Here is a 12,437-nt window from a genome sequence, read left to right on the forward strand (position 1 = left end):
CTGAAAAATTTCCAAGTGAAGAAAAAAGTGTTGATCTCTGCCTTTCTCAGTTTACAAACAAAGTCTTTGCAACGTGGACAAATAATATTGGGGTAAAGGATCAAAAGGATAGCTCATGCATATGCCATAGAGCGAGCACTGATAGGAATATAAGAAATGTTCTCGCCCAGAAGCAGTGTATTATCAAGCTTTCTAATCTATCTTTTCATGAGAAATCAGAAGACAACACCTGAAAAAAGGGGACTTTCCTAAAGATTACGTCATGGTCTTGGGACCGTGCCTAGCAAAATGATAGCTATTACAGTAAAACTCCATTGGTCCGGCATCCAATGCTCCAGCACTCCTGATAGTCCGGCACCATCAGGAACCCGGAAGTGTTCCGGGGAGCCGGACAATTGGAGCTGCTCTGTGCCTGGCTTCCCCAATTCAGCCGCTGCTGAAACTGACCAGCAGCTGAATCGGGGAAGCCGGGGGCAGAGCAGCTGGGGTGTTGCTGGGTTGGTCCTGTAACACCGCCCCTTGGCGCTGCGGGACCAACCCGGCAGCACCCCAACTGCTCTGTCCCAGGCGTCCCCAAGAGCAGCTAGGGTTCTGCCGGGTTGGTCTCACAGCGCTGAGGGGCGGCGCTACCGGACCAAACGGCAGTACCCCAGCTGCTCTGCCGCAGGCATCCCCGATTCAGCCGCTGCTGAAACTGACGAGCAGCGGCTGAATCGGGGACTCCTGGGGCAGAGCCGGACTATTGGAAGGTGGGGCTATGAGGGGTCTGGGGTGGCATCTCCTTCCCACCCCAGACTCCTCATAGCCCCCCCCCCTTCCGATAGTCCGGCATATCTGATAATCCGGCACCCCCTGGGTCCTAAAGGTGCTGGATTATCGGAAGTTTACTGTATGTATCTTTTTTTGAACTACAATTTGTGTGTACTGGGCAAGATGTCTCAATAGAAATAGCTGTAATTTAATGTTGTAGGCATTTAGTCAAATTTTGTAACCTGATCATTTTAGTGTAACACATGTGACCACGTCAATTATTTTATACTGATACTGTGCTATGACAATGGGAGAATGTTTTTCTGTTCTACTTACCTTAACCATAACTGTTTTTGCTGTGCCCTGCTCCCCAATCAGTAGAACAGCTTTCCCCTGCTTCATGATAGCGTCCATTAGAAAATCTGTTCGGACATTGTCTACATTTGGAACTAGGATGGAATTATATTCTGGCACTGAATCTTTAGGATAAACATATTCAGGTACCTGATATAGAAACAATATATAGGTGAGATATTTTCTTCAGAGCCATCACAGCACCACATGGTGAGCACAAAAACAAACATAGTACAGGCAGTCCCCGGGTTACGTACAAGATAGGGACTGTAGGTTTGTTCTTAAGTTGAATCTGTATGTAAGTCGGAACTGGCGTCCAGATTCAGCCGCTGCTGAAACTGACCGCCAGTTCTGACTTACATACAGAATCAACTTAAGAACCCCAAGGTCCCCAAGTCAGCTGCTGCTGAAACTGATCAGCAGCTGATTCCAGGAAGCCCGGGGCAGAGCAACTCTGCCTCGGGCTTCCTGTAGTCAGCGCTGGTCAGTTTCAGCAGCGGCTAAATCAGGACGCCTGGGACAGCGCAGCTGGGGTGCTGCTGGGTTGCTCCAGTAGCGCTGCTCCTCGACACTACTGGACCAACCCAGCAGCACCCCATCTGCTCTGCCCCAGGCGTCCTGATTCAGCCGCTGCTGAAACTGACCAGCAGCGGCTGAATCAGGACCAGAGCAGCTGGGGTGCTGCTGGGTTGGACCAGTAGCGCCCAGAGCGGCACTGCAGGACCAACCGGCAGCACCCCAGCTGCTCTGCCACAGGCGTCCGGAGAAAAGCCTAGTCTGCTGGGGGGGGGGAGGGGTGCGGCGTACTAGCTGCGCCCACCCCACCCCAGCAGACCAGGAAGACATGGGCGGCGGACCGAGACGCACCGTGGTCCCGCCGCCTGGGTCCTCCACGGCTTTGCTCCCAGTCTCCCTGGTCTGCTGGAGACCAGCAGACCAGGGAGATGGGGAGCAAAACCTCTGAGGACACCGGCAGCGGGACAGCCGCGGGGCGTCTGGGCTGTCCCGCTGCCGGCTTCCCCCACAGCTTTGCAAAGCCGCGGGGAAGCCGGCAGCGGAGCAGCCCAGGCGCGCCTGGGCTGCCTCGCTGCCCGAGCCCCCCCGCCGCTTTGCAAAGCCGCGGGGAAGCCGGCGGCAGGGCAGCCCAGGCGCGCCTGGGGTGCCCCGCTGCCCGAGCCCCCCCCCCTCGGCTTTGCAAAGCCACGGGGAAGCCAGCGGCGGAGCAGTCCAGGTGCGCCTGGGCTGCCCCGCTGCCCGAGCCCCCCCCCCTCGGCTTTGCAAAGCCGCGGGGAAGCCGGCGGCGGAGCAGTCCAGGTGCGCCTGGGCTGCCCCGCTGCCCGAGCCCCTCCGTGGCTTTGCTCTGCGTCTTCCTGGTCTGCAGACCAGGGAGACGCAGAGAAAGCCCCAGAGTACACGGGCGGCAGGACCGCGAGGTCCTGCAGTCCGTGTACTCTGTGGCAGCCCCGTTCGTATCTGCGGATCCAACATAAGTCGGATCCACGTAAGTCGGGGACTGCCTGTATTTGAAAAGCTTTTTTTCTTGAAAACTAGAGTGCTTGCTAGCATTGAGACAGGACTCTGCCCTGCTTTCTTGAATGGTGCAGAAGAGATGACATTTTCGCTCCCTCCACCCTACATGTCCATTATATAGACTACCACATTCTTTTATCAGGAAACTTAATTATATTATGGTGACAGGCATTAGAGATTTTTTTTCTGTTCTCCCAAACTATTTCCATTTCCTGTTTTCAATCCCTGACCCAACATATTTGTGGAGGGAGAAAAATTCCTTCAAAAAATAATATTATAGTAATTTATTAGGTGTAATTTTCCAAACTAAATTACAAGTTTTATGAGTGAATAGTGGTTTCTCTTGTGAACTATATTTATCATGCTTTCTCATAAGAAAGAATTAAAATATTACTGCATACAAACCCTCTTTGACCAGTGCTCCCACTGACCATAATCACTAACACCAAACTCAAACATTGTTTCCTCTCCATTCACAGCTGGAAGTTCCAGTTTTGCAGAATGATTCTGTAGGAACAGTTCCATTTTCACTCTGTCATCCAATTCCAGAAGAGCTCCTACTGACCACATTATAGCAAAAACAAACAAGCGAGCTATATGCTCCTGGCTGGGCTGCTTCTCATTTCTGTCTGCCAATAAACCCTGTAAAAGGGACACAATGTGTAACCATAGCCTGCTCTGAACAATATCTAGGCACAAATAACAAAATGAGAGACAGATAACCTGATGTCATATCTACCTCCAGCAGGTCAATAGCTTGTTTGATGTACATACATTCTAAAACTGGCATTTTTGGTGTCGCCGCAGTGAAAACAAAATCAATCAGATCCTGAAAAGGAAAACATTATATTCATTTGAGTATAAGAAACCCAGTCAAAAAATCTCATAAATCAATGCTATGATTTATTTTTAATACAAGTGTTCAATCACTCTATACTGTGCTGTAAGTACAAATCACTTCAGTTTCTGTGAATATGAACATTCAGATTTAAACATAAAAAGTCACTATTAGTAAACATCCCTAAATTGGTAACTTTGATGTATCATCATCAATGAAATTATTTATAATGGCCACATAAAGCAATCTTCAGAAGGCACTATTCAGAGAGTGCTCTTGAGTTACATTGGGGATCTGCCATATATGTTCTGCACGTTTATTGTTGCTATTTTTGGCTGGAAGATAAGATCACAGAGCTTGCTATAGCAATACATTCATTCGTGTCGCTTCTTGCCTTCTTGAGTATGATTCTCCTTTCACTCATGCTGGGTTTTTTGCTAGTATAACTACAATAATGTCCGTGGTTTAAAATTATGTGAGAGGAGAAACACAACTATTTTTTATAAAGTACTTCAAATAAATTTCTATTACTATATTTTAAATGCTTTCAGTACACTGGAAGAAAATAGGTTGCAAGATAGTTGAAATGAGTTGATCATTGATTTGGATAATTTGTTTGGACATAGGAACTGGAGAAATAAGAAGAGGAAATGATAAAAAGTATATAAAAATATGAATGGTATTGAGAATGTAGATCAGGTTTCCTGTCTCAGAACACAAGAACAAGTAGACATTCAATTAAATTAAAAGATGGCAAGTTCAAAACTGAGAACTCGCCAACTCTCTTCAGTCGTTTTCCCCCTTAGTCTTGCTTCCCATGCGAGAATGTATAGACTATAGAACTTGCTGCCATATAAAGTTGCTTAGGTAAATAATTTAGCAAGATTCAAAAAGGCCTTAAACATTGGGCACTAATGATATTGCAAGGTGTGACACTGAGCAGATCAAGAGCGACTACAGGGCTCTGGAAGTATGGGTGAAGGAGTTTGGCGCACAGGTGATATTCTCCTCCGTCCTTCCTGTCAAAGGTAGGGGCCCAGGCAGAGACAGGTGCATCCTGGAGGTGAATGCCTGACTGCGAAGATGGTGTTGCCAGGAGGGCTTTGGCTTCCTCAACCACGGAATGCTATTCCAAGAAGAACTGCTAAGTAGGGATGGGGTTCACCTTTTGAGAAGGGAGAAGGTGTTGCCTTGTATATTAAAATGTATACACTTGGACTGAAGAGGAGATGGACATAGGAACCAGATGTGTCGAGAGTTTCTGGGTTAGGTTAAAAGGTGTAAGAAACAAGAGTGATGTCATGCTAGGGGTCTACTACAGACCACCTATCCAGGAAGAAGAGGTGGATGAGGCTTTTTTTTAAACAACTAACAAAATAATCCAAAACACAGATGGGGGACTTCAACTATCCATAACACAGCAGGGCACAGACTATCCAATAAGTTCTGTGCATTGGAGACAACTGCATTGGAGACAACTTTTTATTTCAGAAGGTTGAAAAAGCTACTAGGGGGAAGCTGTTCTAGATTTGATCTTAACAAATAGGAGGAGCTGGTTGAGAATTTGAAAGTAGAAGGCAGCTTGGGTGAAAGTGATCATGAAATCATAGAGTTCATGATTCTAAGGATTGGTAGAAGGGAGAACAGAAAAACAGAGACAATGGATTTCAGGAAGGCAGATTTTGGTAATCTCAGAGAGCTGGTAGGTAAGCTCGCATGGGAAGCAAGACTAAGAGGAAAAATGACTGAAGAGAGTTGGCAGTTTTTCAAAGGGACATTATTATGGGCCCAAAAGCAAGCAATTCCACTGTGTAGGAAAGATAGAAAGTATTGCAAAAGACCATACTTAACCTTGGCTTAACCAGGAGACCTTGGCTTAACCAGGAGATTTGCATGATCTAAAAATCAAAAAGGAGTCATATAAAAAGCGGAAACAAGAACAATTTACAAAGGATGAATATAAGCAAACAATAAAGGTATAAAGAGGCAAGATTAGAAAGGCAAAGGCACAAAATGAGGTCAAACTAGCTACAGACACAAAGGGAAACAAGAAGACTTTCTATAAAAATATTAGAAGCAAGAGGAAGACCAAGGACAGGGTAGGCCCATTGCTCAGTGAAGAGGGAGAAACAGTAACTGGAAATTTGGAAATGGCAGAGATGCTTAATGACTTATTTGTTTCAGTCTTCACCAAGAAGTCTGATGATGAAGGAATGACTAACATTGTGAATACTAGTGGGAATGGGGTAGGCTTAAAAGATAAAATAAAAAAAGAACAAGTTAAAATCACTTAGAAAAGTTAGATGTCTGCAAGTCACCATGATGAAATGCATCCTAGAATGTTCAAGAAGCTGATAGAGGAGGTATCTGAGCCTTTAGCTATCACCTGTGAAAAATCATGGAAGACAGGAAAGATTCCAGAAGACTAGCAAAGAGCAAATATAGTGCCCATCTATAAAAAGGGAAATAAGAACAACCCAGGAAACTACAGACAGGTCAGTTTAACTTCTGTGCCAGGAAAGATAATGGAGCAAGTAATTAAGGAATTCATCTGCAAACACCAGGAAGATAACAGTGTGATAGGTAACAGCCAGCATGGATTTGTAAAGAACAAATCGGCTGTGTCTACACTGGCACCTTTTTCCGAAAATGCTTAAAATGGAACAGTTTTCCGTTATAAGTATTTCTGGAAAAAGAGCGTCTACATTGGCAGGATGCTTTTCCGGAAAAGCCCTTTTTCCGGAAAAGCGTCCATGGCCAATGTAGACGCGCTTTTCCGGAAAAAAGCCCCGATCGTCATTTTCGCGATCAGGGCTTTTTTGCGGAGAAGACTACTGTGCTGTCTACACTGGCCCTTTTCCAGAACAGTTTTCCGGAAAAAGGACTTTTGCCTGTGCGGGAGCAGCATAGTTTTTCCGGAAAAGCAGCTGATTTCTTACAGTAAATCGTCACTGCTTTTCCGGAAATTCAAGGGGCCAGTGTAGACAGCTCGCAGCTTATTCCGGAAAAGCGGTTGCTTTTCCAGAATAAGTGGCCCAGTGTAGACACAGCCATCATGTCTAACCAATCTAATAGCTTTTTTGATAGGATAATAAGTCTTGTGGATAAGGGAGAAGCTGGGGACGTGGTATACCTAGCCTTTAGTAAGGCATTTGATACAGTCTCTCATGAACTTATCAATATATTAGGCAAATACAACTTAGATGGGGCTACTATAAGATGGGTATATAACTGGCTCGATAATCATTCTCAGAGAGTACTTATTAACGGTTCACAATCCTGCTGGAAGGACATAACAAGTGGGGTCCCACAGGGGCCTGTTCTGGGTCCAGTTCTGTTCAATATCTTCATCAACGATTTAGATATTGGCATAGAAAGTACGCTTATTAAGTTTACAGATGATACCAAGCTGGGAGGGGTTGCAACTGCTTTGGAGGATAGGGTCGTAATTCAAAATGATCTGGACAAACCGGAGAAATGGTCTAAGGTAAAAAGGATGAAGTTTAATAAGGACAAATGCAAAGTACTCCACTTAGGAACAGTCCATTTCACACGTACAGAATGGGAAGTGACTGTCTAGTAAGGAGTACTGCAGAAACGGATCTGGGGGTCATAGCGGACCAAAAACTAAATATGAGTCAACAGTGTGACGCTGTTGTAAAAAAAGCAAACATGATTCTGGGATGCATTAATAGAAGTGTTGTGAGCAAGACAAGCGAAGTCATTCTTCCACTCTACTCTGTGCTGATCAGGCCTCCATTGGAGTATTGTGTTCAGGTCTGGGCACCACATTTCAAGAAAGATGTAGAGAAAATGGAGAAGGTCCAGAGAAGAGCAACAAGAATGATTAAAGGGCTAGAGAACATGACCTATGAAGGAAGACTGAAAGAAGTGGGCTTGTTTAGTTTGGAAAGGAGAAGACTGAGAGGGGACATGATTGCGGTTTTCAGGAATCTAAAAGGGTTTTACAAGGAAGAGGGAGAAAAATTGTTCTCCTTGGCCTCTGAGGGTAGGACAAGAAGCAATGGGCTTAAACTGCAGCTAGAGAGGTTTAGGTTGGATATTAGGAAAAACTTCCTAACTGTCAGGGTAGTTAAACACTGGAATAAATTGCCTAGGGAGGTTGTGGAATCTCCATCACTGAAGATATTTAAGAGTAGGTTAGATAGACATCTACCAGAGATGGTCTAGATCAGGGCTACTCAACTGTGGAAGCACCGGGGGCTACAATGATACTCACAGCACATGATGAGGGCCACAACTTAAGTGTGGTTGCATATAAATGCAAATATATATACAAATATATGCAAATAGCTTCTTTCACATTGACGGGCATGAATACAAAGATTAAGGCAAGACTATACAACACACAGGCTCCATTTAAGTCAGATCTGTTGATATTAATAAAATGCAATACTTACCCGATTTCCACCCATATGATAGCACTTTTAATGATCAAGGACAGTCCAGGAATTTAACTACTAAAATGCATATTAACAGAAGCCCATTATATCGACATGCCATTGTGGCGTGTGTTCCCAGTGGAGGCCATGTTCAAAGGATCCCACCTGCAGGTCACGTGTTGAGCCCCCGCGTAACCCCAAACCGCACCGTGGACTGCAAACAAATGGGCCGCGGGCCGCATGCAGCCCATGGGCCACATGTTGAGTAGCCCTTATGTAGATGGTACTGGGTCCTGCCGTGAGGGCAGGGGACTGGCCTCGATGACCTCTTGAGGTCCCTTTCAGTTCTAGGATTCTATGATTTATATTAGTAACAAAAGTAGAGTTCTAATAGTTAATGTTAACAAACTTTTTGGATGGGAGATTAAACTTCATACTCTAAGGTTAATGCTAGTTTTCAACTATTAGGGATCAGGATGAGATCTAATGTGGGAGCAGATCACCTCAGATCTGTCTATTGCACTGCTTTTACAAGTTCCTCTGAAATACAGGCAGTCCCCGAGTTACGCGGATCCAACTTACGTCGGATCTGCACTCACGAACGGGGCTTTCTCGCCCCAGAGCTCGCAGGCAGTGGGACCGCCCAGAGCGCAGCGGTCCCGCCACCTCAACCTCCTGGGTGAGAAAAGCTGCTCCGGGTGCCCCTGGTCTGCTGGGGACCATCTCCAGCAGACCAGGGACACCTGGAGCAAAGCCCCGGGCCTGTGGTAGAGCAGCTGGGGTGCTGCTGGTTGGTCCCGCAGCACCACTTTTTGGCGCTACTGGACCAACCCGGCAGCACCCCAGCTGCTCTGCCCCAGGAGTCCCCAAGTCAGCCGCTGCTGAAACTGACCAGTGGCTGACTACAGGAAGCCCCTGCCCAGGGCTTCCTGGAATCAGCCGCTGATCAGTTTCAGCAGCAGCTGACTTGGGGATGCCTGGGGTTCTTAAGTTGAATCTGTATGTAAGTCAGAACTGGCATCCAGATTCAGCCGCTGTTGAAACTGATCAGTTTCAGCAGCGGCTGAATCTGGACACCAGTTCCGACTTACATACAGATTCAACTTAAGAACAAACCTACAGTCCCTATCTTGTACGTATCCCGGGGACTGCCTGTATCTGGTTTTTGCCACTTTTAGAGACAGGACTCCAAATGAGATGAAACTTGATCCAGTATGACACTTGCTCTGTATCTAAGTGTGATTATGCAAGAAAAATGACGAAGCTCAAGTTGCCTACATCAAACCAAGACAAGATTTTACAGCTTTGTGCTCTCTGACAAAGAACTAATACCATGAACTGTGGATCCTTTGTGGGATTTCACTAATTACTTCATTGTCCAGGAACTCCCCCAGCTAACTACCTCTTGCAAAGAAGCAACTTTATCATTTATAGGAGGCTGTATCATTGAGAGAGAGGAAACACAAACCTTAGTGGTAGGATTTTAGTTGTGGATATTAAAGTTTAGCATTTTGAAGCAACTTCAGAGGGTCCGGTAGCCAGACTGAAAAAAACTCCTATGGAAAAAAGGGACCTTAAAGATCATCTTGATTCAATTAATAAGTTTGTGTGAGTTAGATAGACATATAACGCTTTTCTTTTGGCCTTTATATCATATTTGATATAGAAAGCTGAATGTTTGTAATTGTGTATATTTTATACATAAGTAAATAAATGTTCCTGTTTCATACTGATATTGTACATAATATTATTCACTTCATGACCTAAACTGTTGTCCACCTCTATTGTTTGGTATTAAATAGCTGATGCAATTCCACGCCACATGGTATGTTCATTAGGGGTGAGGTGGTTCTTGCAGAGCAAAGTATTTTGGGATCCTTTGATAGTGAACATTTAAAATATAGGTGTTATTTTTGGTCTTCTAAGAGAACATTATCATGATAATAATTATAAAAATATTCATCTTGGCAGCCCCATTACATTATGGTTTAGTACAAATTGACAGGCCATCTGTGCCCAACAAAATAATATGGCAACTCATTCACAGTTCTTATTTCTGATTATGAACTGGTCCAGAGATTTCATTCATGTATAGTGTTTACCTTATATCCTGATTTTTAATGTTATATAAGCACAGAAATGATTGTTCCCTGTAAACCAATTGTCAATTCTGCATTTGATCCCTTGCCTAATTTAGAACCAAATCTAGTTCAATTTGCATTGATTTAAATGGTTTTGTAAAAGTGGTAACGGAAGACCAATTCTATCCCTGGTATGTATATCTCCTTTCTTTAGCATTATGTACACTGTTCTTCTGCATATTACCTATTTATAAGCTATTTATATTTGTGTTTTTATCGATATTGGGGCTAATGTGAATAATCCTGCTGCTGTTACGATACTTTATTTTATTTTATAAAGTTATCTGGCATACTTTACTTATCCAATTTTTCATATATTCAAAAAAGTAGTAAGAAGAAAAGGAACCATCTGTATATGGAATTAGTATCTGTAAAATCATTGTTATCGCCCACATTATTTAAGAAGCAAAGATAGCTCATTAAAAGTGAAAGGAGACCTGACAGTATGACAGCTTTGGTTTACATTTGGATAGCTCCAAAAACAGCCTTCAGCAGGAAACAGACTTTATATTTCATTGCTTTTCCATCTCTCATACAACCAATAAAATATACTTTTTCCTCCTTAACTTTATTGCTGCGGCTTCAGGCTTGGATATTTTAAATATAGCTATTATTCTTTCAGAACAAGCTATAACATAAAATATAAAAGAAGATCATGGGAAGGAAGCAGTAAATTGACCCAAATATATATGATTTTGGAAGCATATTTTTAAATTCATTATAAGAATTACCTTTCTTGCTGTTGCATGAAATATTAAGTCTGATTGTTACTTTTTGGAGGCAAGAGCAAAATGAATATAATGCCAGAAGTGGTTTCAATGTAAACAGGAAGACACTAAGATTAAATATTTCTATTTCATTTGTTAGCATTTTAGCTATTAGTCATTGCTTTTGTCATATTTATATACACTTCTTTCAATGACAGTTTAAAAGGCCAGTGCAAAAAACCTCACAGAATCCAACAAAAATGAAAAAGTGGTAAATTGAGAGGGAAAAACAACTATGAAATCTGAAAGAAATGAAGAGGGAGAATTGGCAAAAGAGACAGCTAATGAGAAAGGAAAGAGAAGGAAAGGGAAGGATCAATTTCAGTGTGCTACAAATGCCAACTAAAGAAATTAGAAGAAAATAACAATGGCAAAAAGAACACACAGCATTAACTTTCAATAGTAATTTTCCATGAAGGAAAATTAAATTTCAGAGATGGTATATTACATGTAAAACTATTATATATCCACTGTAATGTGTAGGACTGTCCCCGGAGATTAATACATTCCCAGGCTTTGCATCGTTCATGAATATCTTGTAGAGGGTTACACAGCATTTTGTATTTTTTATATGGAAGGAAAGGCATTCTGAATTTTCCCTCTGGTCAGTTAGGATTCAGCATGATTTGATCTAACAATATATTAAGGCCCTACAGAATATGCACTTGATGGATCAAATTCATCCCTGCTACAATTTAAGTTAATGGAGCTTCAATACAGATGAATGTGGCTTGTTTTTTCTAAAGTATTTATTTATTTAAATACAAGACAAACAAAAAGCCCATTTAGAACCTCTTGAGCACTCAAGTGATAATTAAAATACCAAAAACAGTGTTAGTCACCAAGCAGTATAAATTAATACTGCCAGCCTGCAGCATAAAATAATCAAATGGAAATAACAATTTGCTTCCACCAGCCAGCAGATTTTAAAAACAAAAACAAAGGGAAAAGCTCTCCCACCACTCAAATTAGTGGCCATATTATCCACCTAATATCAGTTCATTCAGACTATGTTAGCTATTGTTATAGCCCCTTTCTTTGTCTGCATTATGCCTTTTTGTTAACCTTCAAGTCAGTTTTTCCTTTTTTTAAAATAAATAAAAGTGACAAACAACTGAAGTAGACTGTAAGGAAAAATGTTAAGTTATCCAGAAGTGTTAAATAAAAAGATTGAAATTAATTATTCTTTATCGTAAGATTTGCATTAGTACCTGAAATACACCGTTAAAGCTGTTCCATAGGACATCAGCGTGGGTAGCAGGCAAAGTTTGCAACCAAGCCTTTAATACAGGCCGCCAATCTAACACTGAAGAACTCATGAAAACCATCCCATTACGAGATACTGTTGCTGGGGAAGCATTGTCAATGTTATGGGGCTCAAAAACAATCTTGCAATTTGGGGACATTGGAATACGATCTCCATTCGCCAAAGTAAGAGTCTTGTTGTCATCCAGAACTGAATTCAGATTTTCAATCCATATTGCATCCACAGGACCATCCAAAACTATCCATACATGCTCTCCCTAAAATATACATGTACACGTGTAAATACTATGATCAAACATAGTTTTGTTGAGAATACATTGCTTTTTATAAACATTGACTTGAAAATTATCTGCTTGGGTACTGACTGCTTTGAGATTAATTATAATAT

General features: G+C 42.6%; 1 protein-coding gene across 1 annotated transcript in view; it reads right to left on the reverse strand.

The window, feature by feature from the left end:
- The window catches only part of LOC102447295 (dynein axonemal heavy chain 5-like), a 296,662-nt gene that overhangs the window by 142,810 nt on the left and 141,415 nt on the right, over positions 1–12,437 (reverse strand). The window contains exons 48-51 of the mRNA XM_014581788.3: positions 11,995–12,306; positions 3,374–3,463; positions 3,040–3,276; positions 1,087–1,254 (exon numbers count right to left, since the gene is read on the reverse strand). Of these exons, the coding sequence (XP_014437274.2) occupies positions 1,087–1,254; positions 3,040–3,276; positions 3,374–3,463; positions 11,995–12,306 (807 nt within the window). The remainder of the gene's footprint in view (positions 1–1,086; positions 1,255–3,039; positions 3,277–3,373; positions 3,464–11,994; positions 12,307–12,437) is intronic.

Source organism: Pelodiscus sinensis, chromosome 2, assembly GCF_049634645.1.
Source record: "Pelodiscus sinensis isolate JC-2024 chromosome 2, ASM4963464v1, whole genome shotgun sequence".
Classification (NCBI taxonomy): domain Eukaryota; kingdom Metazoa; phylum Chordata; order Testudines; family Trionychidae; genus Pelodiscus; species Pelodiscus sinensis.